Genomic DNA, 27,869 nt, shown 5'->3' on the forward strand with positions numbered 1-27,869 from the left:
ATACAGAAAATGTGGTACATTTACACAATGGAGTACTACTCAGCTATTAAAAACAATGAATTTATGAAATTCTTAGGCAAATGGATGTATCTGGAGGATATCATATCATCCTGAGTGAGGTAACCCAGTCACAAAAGAACACACATAATATGCACTCACTGATAAGTGGATATTAGGTCAGAAACTTAGAATACCCAAGATACAATTTGCAAAACACTAGAAAATCAAGAAGAAGGAAGACCAACTTGTGGATACTTCATTCCTCCTTAGAATAGGGAACAAAATACCTATGGGAGGAGTTACAGAGATAAAGTTTGGAGCTAAAACAAAAGGATGGACCATCCAGAGACTACCTCACCCAGGGATCCATCCCATAATCAGCCACCAAACCCAGACACTATTGCATATGCCAGCAAGATTTTGCAGAAAGGACCCTGATATAGCTATCTTGTGTGAAGCTATGCCAGTGCCTGGCAAATACAAAAGTGGATGCTCACAGTTATCTTATGGATGGAACACAGGGCCCCCAATGGAGGAGCTAGAGAAAGTACCCAAGGAGCTAAACGGGTCTGCAACCCTTTAGGAAGAACAACAATATGAACTAACCAATACCCCCCAGAGCTTGTGTCTCTAGCTGCATATGTAGCAGAAGATGGTCTAGTCGGCCATCATTGGGAAGAGAGGTCCCTTGGTCTTGCAAACTTTATATGCCCCAGTACAGGGGAATGCCAGGGCCAAAAAGTGGGAATGAGTGGGTAGGGGAGCAGTGCGGGGGGAGGGTACAGGGGACTTTTGGATAGCATTTGAAATGTAAATGAAGAAAATATCTAATAAAGAAATAAAATAAAATCTCCCAACATAAAAAAAAATAAATCTAAAAAACATCTTATTTAGAGAGAGAAGATGATTTAAAAATAAACATGCATGAGTAAGACAACCAAAAAAAAAAAAAAAGATTGTTTAAAGGACAACTTCTTTATAGGATATATCTAGTCATGGCTATTATCAAAGGGTGGTTACTTTACTAGGTATCAATGTCAGATAAAGAAAATACAAAACAGATTTTTTTTTTTAAAGTACTATAGGGCCAGCAAGATGGCTCAGCAGGTAAAGACTTTTCCTCCGAGCCTAATGGCCTGCATTCAATCTCCAGGACCCACATGACCAAGACCAACTCTTTCTCCTCTAACCTCCACATGTGCACTTGGAAAATACTCCCAAATAAATAAATAAATGTAAATATTATAAAAGAACACAGGAAGGTATTATAAGGGCAGAAGACACAGCTCAGTGGTTGGGAAAATGGGCTGCTACTGCACTAGACCCAAGTTCCATTCCTGGAATACAACCTGTGAGCCAACATCTGACCTCTGCAGATACCTGCACCCACACTCACACCCCACACAGATAGATACCTGCACCCACACTCACACCCCACACAGATAGATACCTGCACCCACACTCACACCCTACACAGATAGATACCTGCACCCACACTCACACCCCACACAGATAGATACCTGCACCCACACTCACACCCCACACAGATAGATACCTGCACCCACACTCACACCCCACACAGATAGATACCTGCACCCACACTCACACCCCACACAGATAGATACCTGCACCCACACTCACACCCCACACAGATAGATACCTGCACCCACACTCACACCCCACACAGATAGATACCTGCACCCACACTCACACCCCACACAGATGTTAGGTCTCAAACCTAAGACAAGTCTCCGTACCCATGGTTCTTCCCAGCACCTCTCACTCCAACCCCAACCCTGAATCTCTCCCTCCCAGACCTATCCCCATTTTTCTCAGCCATTTTGGCTACTCTGCTCTCTCGGCCTCTGGGTCCTGGGCAAGCAGTTCCTGTCTTGCTCTCCGTCCCCTCTCTCCTTCATGATCCAGTTCAGTCTGCCTGTCCTGTTCAGCCCGGACTCTTCCCTCTGTGTGCTTTCTCCACACTTGAGGACTGCTCACACCCTCCTTTTATTTCACACTTTTATTCACAGACATATTTTCTTAATATTTCATAAAGAGGCTACAAGATTTTCAGAGAAGAATTTTCAGTACAGCCTTACATTTACAAACTCTTCAAAGAACAGACTGGCTGGGGCTTAGGGGCTGAATTAAAACTGGGCTGAAATTCTGTCCTGTCCCACTGTTTCTCAGTTCCTTCTGACTTCTTCCCCAGGTTCCTCCCCCAGTATAATCAATGTTCCACAAAGTTGATCAATTGACATAGTTACTTAAAAAAAAAAAAGTAAGAAAAACTGACTGATCATAATGCTCTCCTGACTTATAGGGAAAGGGGAAGGGGGAAGGGCCTTAATTGCTCTGTATCAAATACACACCTTTCAAGGTCTACCTCTGTATCTTTGTCTTTCATTATCCTCCATCCCCTGCCTTAAATTCCTGGTACATTAGTTTTGCTAGAAGTTCATGGATATTTACTTGATCCATTTAATAAAAGCTTTTGTTTCCAAACACGTAAGACTACCATGGAGACTCAGAAATTCAATGTGTACTGAGAATTTTGGTTTCTTTGAAAGCACAGAAATATTATAAGAATGTGTTTTAGCTCTAATCCAGGTGTGGATATGGGGCTGCTTCTGACTGTCCATGGCAGCTGACTATGATTTGCCTCATGCTCTATCGGGGGCATGGTTCTGACAGCTGCAGATAGTTCCTTCGAGTATGTTGGAATTCCAGGGACTCTTCAGACAGTATATAAAGGCTTGGGCCCCAAGAGGGAGGAGGCCTTGCGGTTAGTTAAGCAGTCATGCACAAAGAGACAAGAAGAAACTAGATATCCTAATGAAAAGATCAATCTTGCCCCCAAGGAACTCAACGCCATAATCATCAGGAAGTAGTCTAATGATATTGTCGCCCCTTTTTTCTCATCCTTTATTCTCTGCTAATAGTGTTAGCGGTTGAAAGGGTGGAAGAAGAGGAGTGGAGAAAGGTGGAAGAAAAAAACCACAAAGAGCCAAAATGCTGGCTACACTTGAAAGCATGGGAAACATGAAAAATGTTTCTTTGCCTATAATTTTTTCTTGTGTGGAAACTTTCAAATCTGGCTATGCTCAGAACCACCTGTGGCCTCGGTCCTATGCTTTACAGGTTGTGACTCAAGAGACCTCGAACTCTAGAGCTGAGGTGATTCGAAGATAGTCCCAGAGCTGGCCACCAGTACTGGCTAGTTTTACACTTTACACAACTTACACAAGCTATTGTCATTTCAGAGAAGGGAATCTCAACTGGGTTCTATAAGAAAGCAGGCTGGGCAACCCGTGAAGAGCAAGCCAGTAAGCAGCACCCCTCCACAGCCTCTGCATCAATCAGCTCCTGCCTCCAGGTTCCTGCCCTGCTTGAGTTCCTGTCCTGACTTCCTTCAATGATGAACAGTGCTATGGAAGTGCATGGTGTTTCACTGCAGCAATAACCCTAACCACGACATCACTTAAGAAGATAACTACATACCCTTCAGAAAGCTCTTTGGATACTAATCTTCTCACTCAGGACTTAGGTAAGTGTTTGGTAACAGGAGATCAAGGATAACTTCACTGGCCAGGAGTGGCACATGCCACTATAGTCTCGGCCCTCAGGAAGTTAGGAGAGGCTTAGGAGTTCCAGATCAGTCTGAGTTTCATGATGAGTTTGAGACCAGCCACAAAACTGAAACAAAATACACTGTGTATTACTATCTTGCCTCATATAATAAGTAGTCAGCGATGCTAAGGGTAGGATTGACAGTAAGTGATCCTAAAATTGACCCTGAAAAAGCATTCCATCTATTCTCTGAGCCTCTCATAAAGGTGAGTCAAAAGAACAATATAAGAATAAAATTGTCTTAAAAAATAGTAAATCATGTCTTATAATAATATAAGATCAAATAAATCAAGTTTTTAAAACTGTATCAAAGCCAAGCAGTGGTGGCACATGCCTTTAATCCCAGCACTTGGGAGGCAGAGGCAGGCGGATTTCTGAGTTCGAGGCCAATCTGGTCTACAAAGTGAGTTCCAGGACAGCCAGGGCTACACAGAGAAACCCTGTCTCGAAAAACCAAAAAAAAAAAAAAAAAAATCCTATATCAAAGACAGACTCAAGAAAATTAACCTGAAAAAGTATCTAAATCAGTAGAATAAATCACATCAAAGATGCTCAGTCAAGTGTATTTTCTCTCATTTCTTCAATACTCGCTCACTCATTCTCAGGCCAGACACTCAATCTGAAAAGGCCTTCCGTGGTACTGCACCAGACTCAATCCTGAGTCCTACAGAGCACTGCAGCATAAAATGAACAGGTACTAGAATAGTAACCCCACAGGTAGGCAGGAACAGTGGGATACCGTAAAAGTGAAATGGATATTATTTTACATTTACCATTTCTACAAAAAACTGTTCCTAGCTCAACCCCCTACCCCATGCTCATACAAACAATTCTAATTAAACTCAGAGGGAATAAATAAATAAATAAATAAATAAGCAAGCAAACAACAACAACAACAAAAAGGCATCAAAGTAGGAAAGGACTTGCTAGGAGGAGTTTAGCGGGAGAGAAAGGAAAAAGGTAACAGGTTGGAAATGGCCAAAAAGTAGTAAAATACACGTATAAAATTGCTGAATAAAAATATGTACTATAAAACATATTAAGCAACATGAAAAAAATTGTTCTTATAAAAGTATATTCAAGTTCCAAGGCAGCCCTGAGTAGTAATGGGAGGGAAACGGCGGGCTAGCAACCTGAATTGGATCCTTAGAACTACTTCCAAAGAGGAGCATGTCATTCTAACAACCTAAATAGGGGTTCCTAGGCCACGGTACCTCAAACTCTCTTATTCCCTGTGGCCCACCAGAACTTAGTAAATATTCCCATGAGCTGATTCAATCTGCCAAAACTCATTGCTAATCCTTTAAGAAGTATCTCCACTGTTTATCCCACCCTGCCTCAGAAATAGCATTGTAAGGCTATGAGGAACAACAGGCATGCAAGAGTAACCGCTCACACTCAGTGGTCTGCACAGGCTCGGTGACAATGACCCCTCTGTACACGTCTCCTCTGTTTTCAAACCTAGCACATTTGTAGTGTGGGTGTGATCTCTCTCCCCTGCATAAATCCCTTTACTTACCGTATCACACCTCTGAACAGACTCTACTGAAACATGAGCCTCCTCTGTCTGACCAAAAGCCTCCTCAATCCCTGGGACCCTCATTATATCTATCTCCTGTGTACGTGAGCGGAAGGCTAACGGGCCAATGGGCACTAAAACCATGGGAGTAACAAACAGCAGACTGCTCTTCGTTTATGTGTTCTTTAGAGCTCAAGCAGAGGCCAAAGCTGTCAGGTGCAGGGAGCACACACTCACATAACTAGACACAGAATTCCCCTAGCACGCTGCCCTGCTATCAGCGCAACTAGAAAAGCCCATCTGCCCTGAACTGCTCAGACCTTTCTACAGACATTGTTTTCTTCAATGTCAGCCCTCAAGTCAATGAATATGAGTCCTCATCTTGGTCCTTAGGTAGTTGTATGACAATTCATGTAAAATCTCTAGGTCTCTCGACCACTGAAGTTCTTTTAATGTATGTTTAAGTACCAGAAGCTAATACAAAATTTAACAATATGCCCCAATATAAGGAAATCAGTGATAATGTTTTTAATTCTGCACAATTTTTCAATATTTGAAAACAAGACTAGCTCCTAAAGGTACCTTTTTAGAACCTTTTTAGTATAAAAGGAAAAACACTAAAGAGAAAGTCTAGTATTAACATTCTACTTTATGAATTCAACAGTTATTAAATGCCTATAATGGCAACTGGAAAAGAATCTGATGATTCAACAATAAACGAAGCAAGCTAGCTCCATCAAATATACTACTCAGTATAGTTTAACATTCACTATGATCCCTACAAAGTTTAGAAAGCAAGGTAACTTGCTGTCAAGAAAACGTCTTATCTCCTCTTGTCTGACCAAAATTTCAGAAGCTGGGATTTTTCTACTTTTGTTTATTCTCTTCTAAATATCTTTATGTTAATTTTGAATCATTCATATGAATTAATAATTAGCAGTTAACATGTAACATGTTTTAACTCTTGTGTTACTTGCCTTTTTGTGTTTTTATGATCTTTTAACCAACTATTTTTTATTAGCTCTATTTTATGCGTATGGGTATTTTGTCTGCATGCATGTCTGCACACAATGTGTGTGTCTGGTAGTCAGGAAGGCCTGGAAGGGGTACCAGACACTCTAGAATTAGGCTTATGGACAGCTTGAGCCATGTGGGTGCTAGATATTGAACCCAGACCATCGGAAAGATCAGCCCGTGTGCTTAAACACTGAGCTACCTGTTCAGCCCCTTCACCACTACTTTATCTTCTGCCATTTAACAACTATAGTATGAAACTGAAAGTTAAATATAAAAAACAGCAATCATATAATCAATATTCATTCCAGCCTTTATTTCATTCAATAAATATTTCAGAAGTTCTTCCTATATACAAGGCATTCATCTATAAACTGATATAAAGGTTCCAGGACTCCATTAATACAGGGATCTCTTTCTTGCCCTTTGAAAATTTAAAGTGCATAAAAAAATATGGGCCTGTGATATTCCTAGAGACGTCACAGTCTATAATGTTCTTCTCTGTATTCTTCATACATACTAATTCTAATCATTCAAACAAAAAAATATTGCAAAACATTACAATGGATACTGAGAAGTAAAATTATGATTCTTCTTCCCAAGAAATAGGAGGAGAAAAAAGACAAGAGCGCTTGAAAAGAAAAACGTGTAAGACTTACTGTCATCAAAAATACTAGGACAACTAATTAAAATGATGCTCAGATTTGTAGTTAAAATACTAAGTAGAAGGATGAGGAGACGCTCAGTGGTTACGAGCCACTACTGTTCTTGCAGAGAGCCTGAGCTCAGTGTCAGCATTTACATGATGGCTCATACCACCCACAACTCTAGTTCCAGGGAATCTTGTGCCCTTTTCTTACCCTCCTTGAGCACCAAGCACATTGTCCATATACATACATGGAGATGCTCATGCACAGATAGAAAATTAAAAGAACTCCTTTTTTATTAGATATTTTCATTTACATTTCAAATGCTATATCGAAAGTCCCCTATACCCTTCCCAGCCCTGCTCGCCAACCCACCCTCTCCCATGTCCTGGCGCTGGCAATCCCCTGTACTGGGGCATATAACCTTTGCAAGACCAAGGGCCTCTCCTCCCATTGATAGCCTACCAGGCCAGTGGTTACTATATGCTATATATGCAACTACAGAAACAAGCTCTGGGGTTACTGGTTAGTTCATATTGTTGTTCCTCCTATAGAGTTGCAGACCCCTTTAGCTCCTTGGGTACTTTCTCTAGCTCCTCCATTTGGGGCCCTCTGCTACATCCAATAGTTGACTGTGAACATCCACTTCTGTATTTGTTAGGCACTTGTAGAGCCTCACAAGAGACAGCTATATCAGGGGCCTGTCAGCAAAATTTTTCTGGCATATGCAATAGTGTCTAGGTTTGGTGGTTGTTTCTGGGATGGATCCCCAGGTGGGGCAGTCTCTGGATGGTCCTTCCTTCTTTCTCAGCTCCGAACACTGTCTCTGTAACTCTTTCCATGGGTATTTTGTTCCCCATTCTCAGAAGGAACGAAGTATCCTCACTTTGGTCTTCCTTCTTCTTGAGTTTCATGTGTTTTGCAAATTGTATCTTGGGTATTCTAAGCTTCTGGGCTAATATCCACTTATCAGTGAGTGCATATCATGTGTGTTCTTTTGTGACTGGGTTACCTCACTCAGGATGATATGATATCCTCCAGATACATCCATTTGCCTAAGAATTTCATAAATTCGTTGTTTTTAATAGCTGAGTAGTACTCCATTGTGTAAATGAACCACATTTTCTGTATCCTCTATTGAGGGAAATCTGGGTTCTATCCAGCTTCTGGCTATTATAAATAAGGCTGAAATGAACATAGTGGAGCATGTGTCCTTATTACAAGTTAGAACATCTTCTGGGTATATGCCCAGGAGAGGTATTGCTGGATCTTCCTATGTACTATGTCCAATTTTCTAAAGAACCGCCAGACTGATTTCCAGAGTGGTTGTAGCAGCTTGCAATCCTACCAGCAATGGAGGAGTATTCCTCTTTCTCCACATCCTCGCCAGCAATTGCTGTCACCTGAGTTTTTGATCTTAGTCATTCTAACTGGTATGAGGTAGAATCTAAGGGTTATTTTTATTTGTATTACTCTGATGTTGAACATTTTTTTAGGTGCTTCTCACCCATTCAGTATTCCTCATTTGAGAATTCACTGTTTAGCTCTGGACCCCATTATTTAATGGTGTTATTTGATTTCTCTGTAGTCCAGCTTCTTGAGTTCTTTGTATATATTGGATATTAGTCCCCTATCTGATTTAGGATTGGTAAAGATACTTTCCCAAATTTTGGTGGCCTTTTAGTCTTACAGACAGTGTCTTTTGCCTTACAAAAGCTTTGCAATTTTATGAGGTCCAATTTGTCAATTCCCAACCTTACAGCAACAGCCATTGCTGTTCTGTTCAGGAATTTTTCCCCTGTGCCCATATATTCAAGGCTTTTCCCCACTTTCTCTTCTATAAGTTACAGAGTCTCTGGTTTTATGTGGAGTTCCTTGATCCACTTAGACTTGAGCTTTGTACATGGGCATTAAAATGGATCAATTCGGTTATGTACATGATAACCAACAGTTGAGCCAGCACCATTTGTTGAAAATGCTGTCTTTTTTTTTGACTGGATGGTTTTTAGCTGCTTTGTCAAAGATCAAGTGACCATAGGTGTGTGGGTTTATTTCTGGGTCTTCAATTCTATTCCATTGACCTACCTGTCTGTTGCTGTACCAGCACCATGCAGTTTTTATCACAATTGCTCTGTAGTACAGATTGAGGTCAGGCATGGTGATTCCACCAGAGGTTCTTTTATGTTGAGGATATTTTTTTTGCTATCCTTGGTTTTGTGTTATTCCAGATGAATTTGCCGTTTCTAATTCTGTGAAGAATTGAGTTGGAATTTTGGAAGGGAGTGCATTGAATCTGTAGACTGCTTTCAGCAAAATAGCCATTTTACTATATTAATCCTGCCAATCCATGAGCATGGGAAATCTTTCCATCTTCTGAGATCTTTTTCCATTTCTTTCTTCAGAGACTTGAACTTCTTATCATACAGATCTTTCACTTCCTTAGAGTCACACCAAGGTATTTTATATTCTTTGTGACTATTGTGAAGAGTGTTGTTTCCCTATTTTCTTTCTCCTCCTGTTTATCCTTTGTGTAGAGAAAGGCCACTGATTTGTTTGAGTTAATTTTATATCCAGCTACTTTACTGAAGTTGTTTATTAGGTTTAGGAGTTCTCTGGTGGAATTTTGGGGGTCACTTATATATACTATCATATTATCTGCAAATAGTGATATTTTGACTTCTTCCTTTCCAGTTTGTATCCCTTTGATCTCCTGTTGTTGTCTAATTGCTCTGGCTAGGACTTCAAGTACTATATTAAATAGGTAGGGAGAAAGTGGGCAGCCGTGTCTAGTCCCTGATTTTAGTGGGATTGCTTCAAGTTTCTCTCCAGTTAGTTTGATGTTGGCTACTGGTTTGCTTTTATTATGCTCAGGTATGGGCCTTGAATTCCTGATCCTTCCAAGACTTTTATCATGAAGGGGTGTTGGATTTTGTCAAATGCTTTCTCAGCATCTAATGAGATGATCATGTGGTTTTGTCTTTGAGTTTGTTTATATAGTGGATTACGTTTGTGGATTTCTGTATATTGAACCATCCCTGCACCCTTGGAAGGAAGCCTACTTATCACGATGGATGATTGTTTTGATGTTTTCTTGGTTTCAGTTTGTGGGAATTTAATTGAGTATTTTTACATCAATATTCATAAGGGATATTGGTCTGAAGTTCTTATCTTTGTTGGGTCTTTATGTGGTTTAGGTATCAGAGTAATTGTGGCTTCATAGAATGAATTGGGTAGAGTACCTTCTGTTTCTATTTTGTGGAACAGCTTGAGAATTGGAATTAGGTCTTCTTTGAAGGTGTGATAGAACTCTGCACTAAACCAATCTGGTCCTGTGCTTTTTTTGGTTGACAGACTATTGATGACTGCTTCTATTTTTTTAGAGGATATGGGACTGCTTAGATCGTTAATCTGATCCTGATTTAACTTTTGTACCTGTTATTTATTTAGAAATTGTCCATTTCATCCAGGTTTTCCAGTTTTGTTGAGTATAGCCTTTTGTAGTAGGATCTGAGGATACTTTGGATTTCCTTAGGTTCTGCTGTTATGTCTTTCTTTTCACTTCTGATTTTGTTAATTAGGATACTGTCCCTGTGCCCTCTAGTGAGTCTGGCTAAGGTTTTATCTATCTTGTTGATTTTCTCAAAAAACCAGCTCCTGGTTTGGTTGATTCTTTGTATAGTTCTTTTTGTTTCCACTTGGTTGATTTCAGCCCTGAGTTTGATTATTTCCTGCAGTCTACTCCTCTTGGGTGAATTTGCTTCGTTTTGTTCTAGAGCTTTTAGGTGTGCTGTCAAGCTGCTAGTGTATGCTCTCTCTAGTTTCTTTTTGGAGGCACTCAGAGCTATTAGTTTTTCTCTTATGAATGTTTTCATTGTGTCCCATAAGTTTAGGTATGTCTTGTCTTCATTTTTATTAAACTCTAAAAAGTCTTTAATTTATTTATTTCTTCCTTGACCAAGTTATCATTGAGTAGAGTGTTCAGGTTCCACATGAACATTGGCTTTATTATTTATGTTTTTATTGAAGATCAGCCTTAGTCTGTGGTGATCTGATAGGATGCATCAGATAATTTTGATGCTTTTGTATCTGTTGAGGCCTGTTTTGTGACCAATTATATGGTCAATTTTGGAGACGGTACCATGAGGTGCTGAGAAGAAGGTATATCCTTTTTTTTAGGATAAAATTTTCTGTAGATATCTATTAAATCCATTTGTTTCAAAACTTCTGTTAGTTTCACTGTGTCTCTGTTTAGTTTCTGTTTCCAAGATCTGTCCATGGATGAGAGTGGGATGTTGGTCTCCCACTATTATTGTGTGAGGTACAATGTGTTCTTTGAGCTTTACTAAAGTTTCTTTAATGAATGTGATTGCCCTTGCATTTGGAGCATAGATATTCAGAATTGAGAGTTCATCTTATAAGATTTTACCTATGATGAATATGAAGTGCCCCTCCTTGTCTTTTTTGATAACTTTGGGCTGGAAGTCAATTTTATTCAATATTAGAATGGCTACTCCAGCTTGTTTCTTGGGACCATTTGCTTGGAAAATTGTTTTCCAGCCTTTTACTCTGAGGTAGTGTCTGTCTTTGTCCCTGAGGTGGATTTCCTGTATGCAGCAAAATGTTGGGTCCTGTTTATGTAGCCAGTGTGTTAGTCTATGTCTTTTTATTGGGGAATTGAGTCCATTGATATTAAGAGATATTAAGGAAAAGTAATTGTTGCTTCCTGTTATTTTTTGTTGTTAGAGTTGGAATTCTGTTCTGCGGCTATCTTCTTTCAGGTTTGTTAAAGAATTACTTTCTTGCTTTTTCTAGGGCATAATTTCCCTCCTTGTGTTGGAGTTTTTCCTTTATTATCCTTTGAAGGGCTGGATTTTGTTCACAGCTAGGACTGTCTGTCTACAGGACCATGACTCTAGGACTTGAATGGGTCTAGGGATGTGTTCAGATCCTTGTAAGTCCCCAACTAAGACAACATGTGAGATAATTCTGACAAAGAATCTGCTTCTTCCTGCCTGGAGAGTAGACACTGGGTTTGAGAGCAACAGCCCTCCTATATTGTTACTTGATAAAATGGCATGACCAAAAGCACTTAGGAAAAAGAAAATGGCGTAAGGGTGTAAAGTGAGTCCATCAAAGCAGACAAAGTATGGCAGCAGGAGCAGGAAGCTCTCTGATCACCCATGCACAGGAGACAGGGAGAGAGTAGGAAACTGGGCAAGGCTATATAAACTCTCCCTCAAGACCTGATGATTCTTACTCCACTCAGGTTCCACCTCCTATGACTCCTATATCCTCTCCAAATAGGAGACCTATTGAGGACAGTACTTCTTCAAACTACCATATCACTTATAGCCATGAAATAAATGATGTGTGCTAATGATTAGAAAGTACAAAAAATAAGCCTGACCAAGATCAGAGGCTGCATAGCCCATAGACCCTGGATAGAACCAAACAAAACCAGGAAAAAAAAAAGTGAATTAAACGATTCCTAATGAACCCTATATACACATACACTGGAGCCTGGCATAATCATCATCAGAGAGGTTTCATCCAGGAACTGACAGACCCACATCCAGACATTAAGCAGAACTTGGGAAATCCTATGGAAGAGACTGAACCGACAATCAAGGCGCCTGCACTAGGTCCTCTGCACATATGGTATGGCTGTATAGCTTGGTGTTCTTGTGGGACTTCTAATGGCGGGCACAGGAACTGTCTCTGACTCTTTTGCCTGCTCTTGGGATTCTTTTCCTCCTACTGGGCTGCCTCCTCCAGCCTTATTAGGGTTTGTACCCAGTCTTATTGTATCTTGTTATGGAATGTTTGGTTGATATCCCTGGGAGGCCTGCCCTTTTCTAAAAGGAAATGGAGGAGTGGAAGGAGGAACTAGAAGGAGAGGAAGGAGAGAAAACTACAGTGGGGAGGTAATATATCAGAGAAAACAAATTCTGAAATACAGACACCACTATGATGATGGTGAGGAGGAGGAGGAGGAAGAAGATTCACGTTCCTCCTTCAGACCTTTTAGCAAAGGAAAGCTATAGTCTCCTTTGCTAGTTCACCAGAGACTGCACACACTGCAATTTATGCCCTCTGCATCCCTCACAGAACAAAGACCAGGCTACTTACACTGCATATAGAACCCTTTATCATCAGCCACACTTACCTATCCAATCTGATTCCCTGTCAATCTCTGACTCATAGTTTCTACTACAGAACTGTTCTTCACCTCTCAAGATAAAATTTTTATTCTTTTATCCTTCCATTTCTCCACCAAAGTCTTCCTAAATTTCTGGACTGCCTATCATACCTGGCTGAGAAAGATACCCCACCCTCTTGTTCTTGTTATCACTCCAAGTACCCACAAGTAGGTACCTACTACTCTACATCCGGGCTGTCTATCCACGTTTTTTCATTCCAAGTAGACCATAGCCCCTCAAGCAAAAAAATGAAATCTTAGATTTCTTAGCATTTCTGGATCCTGATATATTACTTGTCCAACAGGTAATGCTTTATAGGTGCTTGTTGATGAATCAGATTTACAAAATAATTATATGCCAGATATAGAGAACATGTCCATCATTCCGTCACTCAGATCAGAGGCTGAGGGAGTAAGATCCGAAACCTGAGGCTAGCCTAAGCTACAGAGGGAGTTCAAGGCCAGCCTCAGGCTACACAGGAAACCCTGCATGGAAAAAAAAGCAAAACCATGTAATACATAATGTAAAATGACTCGCTAAATATCAAAAATGTAATATTCAACCATGAATGTGTCCTGAAAAGAGACAGGGTGGTTATCTCCCTCTCTGTACACATCCTTTTCTATCATTTCTTTGAATAGCTGTAAGTCCAAAGGATAAGTCTACACACTTATCCTTAGGCTCTTTAGTTTTGCCAAGTCAGGAAAAAAACAAATAGGTAACAAAAATCTATTTTACTATGCAACTAATGAAGGTCATCAAAATAAACCCAAGGAAATAAGATATTTTCATACCTGTCACATTGTTGCATTATGGAAATTTCTTTGATTATTTCCTGAAGATCTGACTCAACAGGTACTTGCTTAATTGCAACCACTTGACCAGATTCCTTATGTATTGCTTTAAAAACACTTCCATAAGACCTTAAAAAGAAAACCAAGACATCACTTTTTTATATCAAGCATTATATTAAAGACTACTGACACTTATATATATATTTTGCATAGTATAATTTCTAGCTTAAATCATCATTATAATGATCAAAAACAAAAGAAAGGAATAATAAGTTCATGAAGGAGCATTACTGCTTCAATTACAAACTTAAAAGTGATCAAGTAAAAACACAGTGAGCTGCTATTTTCTTATGGGAAGAAAGGAGCAGGAGGCAGAGGAGACAGGAAGGAGGCAAAGAGGCTAACTTACGGTTTGTCAACTCAGATGCAGCTTAAGGAGATAGAAAAGGAAATTACAAGCATGAAAAGTAAGTTAAAAACAGTCCACGTCTCAGGCTAAGAGGAAAGACTGACTCAAGCAGAGGCCCAGTGCACCTTTTACCACCTTTTACTATGAACCTTTTTTCCTCTTTTTGATTCTTTTAGGATAGGCTCTCATGTAGCCTTAAGCATACTATACAGCCAAGGTCTTAAATTACCAAGATTGTAGATGTGCACAACACCTAACTACTGTAAACCATTTAACACTAAATTAAGAAAAGTAGGCAATCCTCAACCAAAGCCCCTCAATGCGTCTTTAAGTATCATCTCTTCAAGAGAAAGAACACATACTTACTCATGCGTAGTCACACAAAAGGAGAGAAAGGACTTAATCTCTACTCTAGCTCTTGAATGTCTCTCAAGAGAGAGAGAACAAGAACGAACTTATTTGTCTAAAAGACAGTGTTACAATCCATACCTATCATAATCTGGTCTTTACAGTTGGACACTGTCAGATTTCATGGTATTAATAACACTCACTCCAGCAGACATATTCTGGTGAGAGACTAGACAACACTGCCTTTATCTAAAAGGTATTTTCACAGTTCTTACTCACCCTTCTCCAAGCTTCTCCAGTACATCAAAAACTTCTTCAGGCTGCTTAGTCAAACTGTCTTCACTCAGCTTTTTTAGCTTACTGATAAAAGTAAAAAAGAAAAATGCTTTCCTTAAAAGCTTTTACAAAAACAATGTAATAAGCAATATAATCAGATGTTCCAAAAGCAAGTACTATGAAGGGTGTATAGCAAACTGCCCCTTCCAAGGGATGTCCCTTGTGTGCCTAGCAACAGAATCCAATACAAACCTCTTCAAATCAGGTTCTGTGAGACTGCCATTCCTTTCCCTCATTCAAACAGACAAGAGAACATGTTATACATATGCTACTTTATGCATTGCTTTCACCCTTGTGCTTTCACTCAACAACATATAGTCGTTTATATACTGTTAATAACAGAATATCCCACTTAATAAAGGGGACAGATTCCAAGAAATACTTTAGATAATCTTAACACAAGAAGAATACCATGGAATATACTTCAACAAATCAAGATAGTATATATAGACTATTATGTGGGCAGTACACACCGATTTCTACTATATCCATAATGAACACAATATAGGAAAATTGGGTTATCAGAGAATATGCTAGAGGACATACATAGCTTATACTTTTGCAGTAAAAATTTTTATAAGAATATACTTAGAAATAATTATTAGAACTACACTACAGTTAATACATGAGCATAGTAATACATTATCATGGCCAAGAAGTATATACTATACACAAAAACATGTGTTTTATATATACTTTTATACAATTAGAACATACTGGCTTGTTCATACTAGTACCAGCATAAACACTGTGTGTTGTACTCAAAGATCACAGTGGCTATAATATCACTAAAAAATAGTAGAAAATTTCTAGCTCCATTATAATCTTATGAGGCCAGTGTCATGCATAATTCATTACAGACCAAAACAACATTATGCAGCACACTGCCTTTACAAGAATGTATCTAGGACTCGAGACTCGAGCCCCGGGCTACCTTGCCAGCAGAGTCTTGCCCAACACCCGCAAGGGTCCACACGGGACTCCCCACGGGACCCTAAGACCTCTGGTGAGTGGACCACAGTGCCTGCCCCAATCCAATCGCGCGGAACTTGAGACTGCAGTACATAGGGAAGCAGGCTACCCGGGCCTGATCTGGGGCACAAGTCCCTTCCGCTCGACTCGAGACTCGAGCCCCGGGCTACCTTGCCAGCAGAGTCTTGCCCAACACCCGCAAGGGTCCACACGGGACTCCCCACGGGACCCTAAGACCTCTGGTGAGTGGATTACAGTGCCTGCCCCAATCCAATCTCGTGGAACTTGAGACTGCGGTACATAGGGAAGCAGGCTACCCGGGCCTGATCTGGGGCACAAGTCCCTTCCGCTCGACTCGAGACTCGAGCCCCGGGCTACCTTGCCAGCAGAGTCTTGCCCAACACCCGCAAGGGTCCACACAGGACTCCCCACGGGACCCTAAGACCTCTGGTGAGTGGATCACAGTGCCTGCCCCAATCCAATCGCGCGGATCTCGAGACTGCGGTACATAGGGAAGCAGGCTACCCGGGCCTGATCTGGGGCACAAGTCCCTTCCGCTCGACTCGAGACTCGAGCCCCGGGCTACCTTGCCAGCAGAGTCTTGCCCAACACCCGCAAGGGTCCACACGGGACTCCCCACGGGACCCTAAGACCTCTGGTGAGTGGATCACAGTGCCTGCCCCAATCCAATCGCTCGGAACTTGAGACTGCGGTACATAGGGAAGCAGGCTACCCGGGCCTGATCTGGGGCACAAGTCCCTTCCGCTCGACTCGAGACTCGAGCCCCGGGCTACCTTGCCAGCAGAGTCTTGCCCAACACCCGCAAGGGTCCACACAGGACTCCCCACGGGACCCTAAGACCTCTGGTGAGTGGATCACAGTGCCTGCCCCAATCCAATCGCGCGGATCTCGAGACTGCGGTACATAGGGAAGCAGGCTACCCGGGCCTGATCTGGGGCACAAGTCCCTTCCGCTCGACTCGAGACTCGAGCCCCGGGCTACCTTGCCAGCAGAGTCTTGCCCAACACCCGCAAGGGTCCACACGGGACTCCCCACGGGACCCTAAGACCTCTGGTGAGTGGATCACAGTGCCTGCCCCAATCCAATCGCGCGGATCTCGAGACTGCGGTACATAGGGAAGCAGGCTACCCGGGCCTGATCTGGGGCACAAGTCCCTTCCGCTCGACTCGTGACTCGAGCCCCGGGGCTACCTTGCCAGCAGAGTCTTGCCCAACACCCGCAAGGGTCCACACGGGACTCCCCACGGGACCCTAAGACCTCTGGTGAGTGGATCACAGTGCCTGCCCCAATCCAATCGCGCGGAACTCGAGACTGCGGTACATTGGGAAGCAGGCTACCCGGGCCTGATCTGGGGCACAAGTCCCTTCCACTCGACTCGAGACTCGAGCCCCGGGCTACCTTGCCAGCAGAGTCTTGCCCAACACCCGCAAGGGTCCACACGGGACTCCCCACGGGACCCTAAGACCTCTGGTGAGTGGATCACAGTGCCTGCCCCAATCCAATCGCGCGGAACTTGAGACTGCGGTACATAGGGAAGCAGGCTACCCGGGCCTGATCTGGGGCACAAGTCCCTTCCGCTCGACTCGAGACTCGAGCCCCGGGCTACCTTGACAGCAGAGTCTTGCCCAACACCCGCAAGGGCCCACACGGGACTCCCCACGGGACCGTAAGACCTCTGGTGAGTGGAACACAGCGCCTACCCCAATCCAATCGCGTGGAACTTGAGACTGCGGTACATAGGGAAGCAGGCTACCCGGGCTTGATCTGGGGCACAAACCCCTTCCACTCCACTCGAGCCCCGGCTACCTTGCCAGCTGAGTCGCCTGACACCCGCAAGGGCCCACACAGGATTCCACACGTGATCCTAAGACCTCTAGTGAGTGGAACACAACTTCTGCCAGGAGTCTGGTTCGAACACCAGATATCTGGGTACCTGCCTTGCAAGAAGAGAGCTTGCCTGCAGAGAATACTCTGCCCACTGAAACTAAGGAGAGTGCTACCCTCCAGGTCTGCTCATAGAGGCTAACAGAGTCACCTGAAGAACAAGCTCTTAACAGTGACAACTAAAACAGCTAGCTTCAGAGATTACCAGATGGCGAAAGGCAAACGTAAGAATCCTACTAACAGAAATCAAGACCACTCACCATCATCAGAACGCAGCACTCCCACCCCACCTAGTCCTGGGCACCCCAACACAACCGAAAATCTAGACCCAGATTTAAAAACATTTCTCATGATGATGATAGAGGACATCAAGAAGGACTTTCATAAGCCACTTAAAGATTTACAGGAGAGCACTGCTAAAGAGTTACAGGCTCTTAAAGAAAAGCAGGAAAACACAGCCAAACAGGTGATGGGAATGAACAAAACCATACTAGAACTAAAAGGGGAAGTAGACACAATAAAGAAAACCCAAAGCGAGGCAACGCTGGAGATAGAAACCCTAGGAAAGAGATCTGGAACCATAGATGCGAGCATCAGCAACAGAATACAAGAAATGGAAGAGAGAATCTCAGGTGCAGAAGATTCCATAGAGAACATCCACACAACAGTCAAAGAAAATACAAAATGCAAAAGGATCCTAACTCAAAACATCCAGGTAATCCAGGACACAATGAGAAGACCAAACCTACGGATAATAGGAATTGATGAGAATGAAGATTTTCAACTTAAAGGGCCAGCTAATATCTTCAACAAAATAATAGAAGAAAACTTCCCAAACATAAAAAAAGAGATGCCCATGATCATACAAGAAGCATACAGAACTCCAAATAGACTGGACCAGAAAAGAAATTCCTCCCAACACATAATAATCAGAACAACAAATGCACTAAATAAAGATAGAATATTAAAAGCAGTAAGGGAGAAAGGTCAAGTAACATATAAAGGAAGGCCTATCAGAATTACACCAGACTTTTCACCAGAGACTATGAAAGCCAGAAGAGCCTGGACAGATGTTATACAGACACTAAGAGAACACAAATGCCAGCCCAGGCTACTATACCCGGCCAAACTCTCAATTACCATAGATGGAGAAACCAAAGTATTCCACGACAAAACCAAGTTCACACAATATCTTTCCACGAATCCAGCCCTTCAAAGGATAATAACAGAAAAGAAGCAATACAAGGACGGAAATCACGCCCTAGAACAACCAAGAAAGTAATCATTCAACAAACCAAAAAGAAGACAGCCACAAGAACAGAATGCCAACTCTAACAACAAAAATAAAAGGGAGCAACAATTACTTTTCCTTAATATCTCTTAATATCAATGGACTCAATTCCCCAATAAAAAGACATAGACTAACAGACTGGCTACACAACAGGACCCAACATTCTGCTGCTTACAGGAAACCCATCTCAGGGAAAAAGACAGACACTACCTCAGAGTGAAAGGCTGGAAAACAATTTTCCAAGCAAATGGACTGAAGAAACAAGCTGGAGTAGCCATTTTAATATCGGATAAAATCGACTTCCAACCCAAAGTTATCAAAAAAGACAAGGAGGGACACTTCATACTCATCAAAGGTAAAATCCTCCAAGAGGAACTCTCAATTCTGAATATCTACGCTCCAAATGCAAGGGCAGCCACATTCATTAGAGACACTTTAGTAAAGCTCAAAGCATACATTGCACCTCACACAATAATAGTGGGAGACTTCAACACACCACTTTCTTCAAAGGACAGATCGTGGAAACAGAAACTAAACAGGGACACAGTGAAACTAACAGAAGTTATGAAACAAATGGACCTGACAGATATCTACAGAACATTTTATCCTAAAACAAAAGGATATACCTTCTTCTCAGCACCTCACGGGACCTTCTCCAAAATTGACCATATAATTGGTCACAAAACAGGCCTCAATAGATACAAAAATATTGAAATTGTCCCATGTATCCTATCAGACCACCATGGCCTAAGACTGATCTTCAATAACAACATAAATAATGGAAAGCCAACATTCACGTGGAAACTGAATAACACTCTTCTCAATGATACCTTGGTCAAGGAAGGAATAAAGAAAGAAATTAAAGACTTTTTAGAGTTTAATGAAAATGAAGCCACAACGTACCCAAACCTATGGGACACAATGAAAGCATTTCTAAGAGGGAAACTCATAGCGCTGAGTGCCTCCAAGAAGAAACGGGAGACAGCACATACTAGCAGCTTAACAACACATCTAAAAGCCCTAGAAAAAAAGGAAGCAAATTCACCCAAGAGGAGTAGACGGCAGGAAATAATCAAACTCAGGGGTGAAATCAACCAAGTGGAAACAAGAAGAACTATTCAAAGAATTAACCAAACGAGGAGTTGGTTCTTTGAGAAAATCAACAAGATAGATAAACCCTTAGCTAGACTCACTAAAGGGCACAGGGACAAAATCCTAATTAACAAAATCAGAAATGAAAAGGGAGACATAACAACAGATCCTGAAGAAATCCAAAACACCATCAGATCCTTCTACAAAAGGCTATACTCAACAAAACTGGAAAACCTGGACGAAATGGACAAATTTCTGGACAGATACCAGGTACCAAAGTTGAATCAGGATCAAGTTGACCATCTAAACAGTCCCATATCACCTAAAGAAATAGAAGCAGTTATTAATAGTCTCCCAACCAAAAAAAGCCCAGGACCAGATGGGTTTAGTGCAGAGTTCTATCAGACCTTCAAAGAAGATCTAATTCCAATTCTGCACAAACTATTTCACAAAATAGAAGTAGAAGGTACTCTACCCAACTCATTTTATGAAGCCACTATTACTCTGATACCTAAACCACAGAAAGATCCAACAAAGATAGAGAACTTCAGACCAATTTCTCTTATGAATATCGATGCAAAAATCCTCAATAAAATTCTCGCTAACCGAATCCAAGAACACATTAAAGCAATCATCCATCCTGACCAAGTAGGTTTTATTCCAGGGATGCAGGGATGGTTTAATATACGAAAATCCATCAATGTAATCCATTATATAAACAAACTCAAAGACAAAAACCACATGATCATCTCGTTAGATGCAGAAAAAGCATTTGACAAGATCCAACACCCATTCATGATAAAAGTTTTGGAAAGATCAGGAATTCAAGGCCCATACCTAAACATGATAAAAGCAATCTACAGCAAACCAGTAGCCAACATCAAAGTAAATGGAGAGAAGCTGGAAGCAATCCCACTAAAATCAGGGACTAGACAAGGCTGCCCACTTTCTCCCTACCTTTTCAACATAGTACTTGAAGTATTAGCCAGAGCAATTCGACAACAAAAGGAGATCAAGGGGATACAAATTGGAAAAGAGGAAGTCAAAATATCACTTTTTGCAGATGATATGATAGTATATATAAGTGACCCTAAAAATTCTACCAGAGAACTCCTAAACCTGATAAACAGCTTCGGTGAAGTAGTTGGATATAAAATAAACTCAAACAAGTCAATGGCCTTTCTCTATACAAAGAATAAACAGGCTGAGAAAGAAATTAGGGAAACAACACCCTTCTCAATAGTCACAAATAATATAAAATATCTTGGCGTGACTCTAACTAAGGAGGTGAAAGATCTGTATGATAAAAACTTCAAATCTCTGAAGAAAGAAATTAAAGAAGATCTCAGAAGATGGAAAGATCTCCCATGCTCATGGATTGGCAGGATCAACATTGTAAAAATGGCTATCTTGCCAAAAGCAATCTACAGATTCAATGCAATCCCCATCAAAATTCCAACTCAATTCTTCAACGAATTGGAAGGAGCAATTTGCAAATTTGTCTGGAATAACAAAAAACCTAGGATAGCAAAAAGTCTTCTCAAGGATAAAAGAACTTCTGGCGGAATCACCATGCCAGACCTAAAGCTTTACTACAGAGCAATTGTGATAAAAACTGCATGGTACTGGTATAGAGACAGACAAGTAGACCAATGGAATAGAATTGAAGATCCAGAAATGAACCCACACACCTATGGTCACTTGCTCTTCGACAAGGGAGCTAAAACCATCCAGTGGAAGAAAGACAGCATTTTCAACAATTGGTGCTGGCACAACTGGTTGTTATCGTGTAGAAGAATGCGAATCGATCCATACTTATCTCCTTGTACTAAGGTCAAATCTAAGTGGATCAAGGAACTTCACATAAAACCAGAGACACTGAAACTTATAGAGGAGAAAGTGGGGAAAAGCCTTGAAGATATGGGCACAGGGGAAAAATTCCTGAACAGAACAGCAATGGCTTGTGCTGTAAGATCGAGAATCGACAAATGGGACCTAATGAAACTCCAAAGTTTCTGCAAGGCAAAAGACACCGTCAATAAGACAAAAAGACCACCAACAGATTGGGAAAGGATCTTTACCTATCCTAAATCAGATAGGGGACTAATATCCAACATATATAAAGAACTCAAGAAGGTGGACTTCAGAAAATCAAATAACCCCATTAAAAAATGGGGCTCAGAACTGAACAAAGAATTCTCACCTGAGGAATACCGAATGGCAGAGAAGCACTTGAAAAAATGTTCAACATCCTTAATCATCAGGGAAATGCAAATCAAAACAACCCTGAGATTCCACCTCACACCAGTCAGAATGGCTAAGATCAAAAATTCAGGTGACAGCAGATGCTGGCGAGGATGTGGAGAAAGAGGAACACTCCTCCATTGTTGGTGGGAGTGCAGGCTTGTACAACCACTCTGGAAATCAGTCTGGCGGTTCCTCAGAAAACTGGACATAGTACTACCGGAGGATCCAGCAATACCTCTCCTGGGCATATATCCAGAAGATGCCCCAACAGGTAAGAAGGACACATGCTCCACTATGTTCATAGCAGCCTTATTTATAATAGCCAGAAGCTGGAAAGAACCTAGATGCCCCTCAACAGAGGAATGGATACAGAAAATGTGGTACATCTACACAATGGAGTACTACTCAGCTATTAAAAAGAATGAATTTATGAAATTCCTAGCCAAATGGATGGACCTGGAGGGCATCATCCTGAGTGAGGTAACACATTCACAAAGAAACTCACACAATATGTATTCACTGATAAGTGGATATTAGCCCCAAACCTAGGATACCCAAGATATAAGATATAATTTGCTAAACACAGGAAACTCAAGGAGAATGAAGACTGAAGTGTGGACACTATGCCCCTCCTTAGATTTGGGAACAAAACACCCATGGAAGGAGTTACAGAGACGGAGTTTGGAGCTGAGATGAAAGGATGGACCATGTAGAGACTGCCATAGCCAGGGATCCACCCCATAATCAGCATCCAAACGCTGACACCATTGCATACACTAGCAAGATTTTATTGAAAGGACGCAGATGTAGCTGTCTCTTGTGAGACTATGCCGGGGCCCAGCAAACACAGAAGTGGATGCTCACAGTCAGCTAATGGATGGATCATAGGGCTCCCAATGGAGGAGCTAGAGAAAGTAGCCAAGGAGCTAAAGGGATCTGCAACCCTATAGGTGGAACAACATTATGAGCTAACCAGTACCCCGGAGCTCTTGACTCTAGCTGCATATATATCAAAAGATGGCCTAATCGGCCATCACTGGAAAGAGAGGCCCATTGGACTTGCAAACTTTATATGCCCCAGTACAGGGGAATACCAGGGCCAAAAAGGGGGAGTGGGTGGGCAGGGGAGTGGGGGTGGGTGGATATGGGGGACTTTTGGTATAGCATTGGAAATGTAAATGAGTTAAATACCTAATAAAAAATGGAAAAAAAAAAAAAAACAAGAATGTATCTAGTACAATAAAAATAAATATGCTATGTGGGAAGCCACATGTGCCGTCAGGGTGGCGCTGGCTACCACTGGCCACCACGCATACATAGGCAGTAAAGTTTTTTTTGCCAAGATGAGGTTTTGAGAATTAACCAATCAGATGAGAGACAAGTTAACCAATCAGATGAGAGAGAAGTTAACCAATCAGATGTGAGACATGCAAATGAGGTGGTAAGCATAACCCATGCATAACCAATCCGGGTGTAAGACACGCCTCTCCTAGGCCTATATAAGCAGCACCAGTTCTGGGCTTGGGGTCACTTCGCCTCTGCAATCAAGCTCTCCCAATAAACGTGTGCAGAACGATCCTGTTGCAGCATCGTTCTTGCTGGCAAGTCGGGTGCACGCAAGAATGCTATGCTATAATTGATTCTAATGATTAACTTAATCACTAAAATTGTTATGATATACTTTACAGTCTTCAAATACAGAGAGAGAGGGGGAAGAGAGAGTGTGTGTCAACAGTCCTCTTACCGCTTTACTTATATAAGGACAAAAATATAGAATTCTGCCTACTACTACTGCCTTGCTAACTGAACATGGTATCATACTGCCTTCTAAACAGTTTTAAGCCCATAGATAGTGCAAGCTGTTAGGCTTCATCAGAGAACTTCTCTTTGCAGTAGTAGACAGTGGCTAATGAAGAGACAATAGTCAAAGTTCAGCAAATATGGGACTGGAGTGTTCTACCCCAAGTGGAACAAAGCATATGTGCACCCGCCCGCTGGGTGGCTCAGGGAGTCTCCCAAAGAGAGGCTGGAAAGAGTGTAAGAGGTAGAGGTGGAAGACAAGTGCTGTAAAGCAGTACTGTCTGGGCCTGACATGGCTGAGCACTGGTGCACGGTAGCGATCAGGCCATCAACAGCAACTGAGGGAAGGGGAATCACACTTCTCAATGGTAAGCTGTCCATGCGCCAGTAAATAACCTCCTATCCCTGCTCATGAAGACAACCCTTCTACCCTCCTTAGTGAGACAGATGGGCAGGCACACACAAGAGAAGGAAGACTTGGTTAAAAAAATAAAAACAAATGGCTTCAGTGAGAGGAGGTGTGGCAGGGTGATGGAGTAAAAAGAAATAAATTCATTTTATATGTGTGTGAAACTGTCAAAGAATGAAAAGTAAATTTTTAAAAAATAATAAAAACAAAGATGAAAGAGGAAAACGTGCCTTCAAAGTAACTACATGAAGAAGAAAATAGGAATGACAAAAGAGACTCAAGGAACACTAAAAAACAAGAGCTGAGGAGCCAGCTACAAAGAACACAGGAAGACAAGGGTCATCTCCTTACATAACTGTCCTCTGTGCATAAACACCTTATGCTTAGGGCTGTGTTCTCTTTCTTACCAGCGCTCAGCAAGTCAACCGTATCTTGTGTTGGTCATGGAGAAGAGAAAGGCTGGAAGTGGGCACACTGAGAAGTTCAGATAGCAAAAAGAAGTACAGCAGGCAATGGCTGCACGCTGTACCAAAGTGAACTCCATCTGCTAAGGATACGGTAAAGACTCTCATACGATGAAATACTAGTTTATATACATATGCATGCATGTATACAGAGAAGGTATATATCATACTTGTTCATAGGTATCAAGTATAAGTCCAGAAGCCATTGTTCTATATTCTAATTTACATGATTCTAAAAGAACAAAAGTAAGACTGAGTGTAAGCTCCTTGTCAGACACTAAGCACAAGAGTGCCCTTAAAATGCCAGAGTGTTAAATAAATAAATAAATAAATATAAATAAATAAATGATAAAAAGTGCCAAGGAAACGAAAATCAACTTAAAATTCTAAACCAAGTTAAATAGAAAAAAAAAGTCCTTGAAAACAGCAAAGGTGAAGATAAAATGAGAAATTATCAGTCGGGCAGAAAAACAATCTCTAGCCTAAAACGAACTTACAACAACCAGACAAGCTGAAACAGGAGATTGTAGGAGCCAATTTGCATTACACAGTAAGACTCAATCTCAAAATGCCAAAAAGGAAAAAGAAAATAGGAGGCAAAGATTGTGCTGAAAGAAAGACAGATGGAAGCTGTGATCCAGCTCAGAGGTTAAGTGTTTGCAGCCTGAGGACCACAGTTTAGATTCCCAAAAACCCACGTCTATTCCTGGTGGACATGTTGAATATCTTTAACTCTGCCTGGAAAGAGACACTGGATCCCCCAGAGCAAGCTACTTACCAAGAGTAGCCATATCATGGAGACCTAAAAAGGTTTTCCAACAAATAGAAATGAACACACATCATATTAAATCATGGGAACATGGCAGAACCCCAAGAGAAGATCATAGTACCTAGGTCAAAAGGAGGAATCTCAAAGAAACAGCCTGGTGCTGTTTTTCCATGAACTAGAACAATCAGAAAAAAATCCAAAATTAGTAAAGGAACAAAAATAATAAAGTTTAAGAAAATGAAAGAAACTGAAAAATACAAAAGATCAACTAAGAGATTTCCAAAAAAGATAAACCAAAATAGTCTAAAAAGGGGTAGAGACTCATTAACTAAAACCAAGGGCTAATGATGTAACAATACAGCTAACCCCACAGAACTCAAACAGAAAGAACTACAAGCGCCTGCACTTTAAGACCAACATGAGCTGACTCAAGGTCAGAGCACTCTGATGGTCATCAAACACGGGCAGGAGAATTTGGGAGTGAATGGTACTGCCAATAAGCATGCCAAGTCCATGGCACTGGCTAATGCCAGAGACCATATGTAAGTCCATGGTCTGTATTCCTGCAGACTGTTAAGGGCAAAGAAGCTACTTTTGCAGTGGTATTGATGACTGCAGACTCACAGTAGAAGAGGGACATAGAGGCTTCTGTGATAACCACTACAACCACCCCACCCTACCCCACCCCAAAAAAGTAACAGCTTAGACAGGAAGCCATTGAAGAGAACTCTTAGAAATTGTGATAAAGATGCTGAAGTATAGGTCTCCATGACTGATGACTTCTGTAGGGGATGCAGGGGGGAAGGACTCAGTTTTCTTCAAGTGGATGTGCACTGGGAGTCTAACCATGCTCCAGTAAGTATATGGGCAACACAAACTGGACTTGGGTTTTTTTTTTTTTGGAGGGGAGGGGGCAGGTTTTACAAGGGAGGACAGATATAGGAGGACTGGGAAATGAGTGTGACCAAGGTATATAATGTGAAATTCCCAAATTAATAAAAATATTATGTTGAAAACATTTCCAGAAGTAATAAAAGTTCCTGATGTAGATAATGACAGCTATACTATTTTGTGTGAGTTATATACAATTTTACCACTGGGGCTCTCAGTTACATTATGTTATAAATAAATATCATAAAAATAAATGCTTTGACTACTACAATTTTTCAAAGACAGACATAAATAAGTATAAACACATACATACACACACACGTGTGTATATATATATATATATATATACATATATATACATACACACACACACACAAAGCACAGACAAGAACTATCTACTTTTATCTACAATTAACTGGAAAGAGAAGCCACAGATGTGAATTATATACAAAATATATAAAGAACCTTATAAATATATATATATATATGTTATAACATGTACACAAATATAAAAACAAAGCTTTAATGCAATAAAACAGTAAATAAAAGATGTAAAATATAAGCAGAAATTTCAATAGAGAAATACAATGGATGCTTAATATGCATATGAAAAGACATTTATTATAATCATCAGAAAGTAAATCTTAAGCTACAATAAGATACACTAACAAACATGGCATTATTTATAACAAGTATTAGCAAGGATATGGAACAAGAAGAATTATGGCTGGAAGAAATGCAAAATAACCTGCTCCCTAAGAAAACAGCTTAGTTCTCAGCATGCTGGACACATTTATCATATGGTAAGCAATTCTGCTCCTAGGCATTTGCCTAAGAAAAATCACTATCAAGATGCAAATATTTGCAGTAACTTCATTCACAACAACCCAAAACTGAAAAATTACAGGTGCCTACCACTAATAAGTGAATAATGGGAAATCCATTCAATAGAATACTACTGAAAAAAAAATACAAACTATTGATATAGTCAGATCCTAGAAAACTGTTTATCAAAAAAAAAATCTATATTTAATGGTAAAAAATCCTGATGGTAAAAGGGAGAAATACTAATGATGGCAGGAGAGCAAGGTAGTGAGCTGGTGCAGGTGAGGACTCGACCACTGCTTCCACA

The 27,869-nt window shown here is 41.0% G+C and overlaps 1 protein-coding gene across 6 annotated transcripts in view; it reads right to left on the minus strand.

Annotated features, from left to right (window-relative positions):
• Positions 1 to 27,869, minus strand: part of Stk3 (serine/threonine kinase 3) — a 280,384-nt gene that overhangs the window by 225,226 nt on the left and 27,289 nt on the right. For 4 of the 6 annotated variants that reach the window (NM_019635.2, XM_030248671.1, XM_006520120.4 and 1 more), the window contains exons 2-3: positions 14,841 to 14,921; positions 13,805 to 13,933 (exon numbers count right to left, since the gene is read on the minus strand). In NM_019635.2, the coding sequence (NP_062609.2) occupies positions 13,805 to 13,933; positions 14,841 to 14,921 (210 nt within the window). Of the gene's footprint in view, positions 1 to 3,501; positions 3,697 to 13,804; positions 13,934 to 14,213; positions 14,235 to 14,840; positions 14,922 to 27,869 lie in introns of all 6 variants that reach the window. The other 2 variants (NM_001357821.1, XM_030248670.1) reach the window with 2 other exon arrangements.

This window comes from Mus musculus, chromosome 15, assembly GCF_000001635.26.
Source record: "Mus musculus strain C57BL/6J chromosome 15, GRCm38.p6 C57BL/6J".
In the NCBI taxonomy this organism is placed as follows: Eukaryota; Metazoa; Chordata; class Mammalia; order Rodentia; family Muridae; genus Mus; species Mus musculus.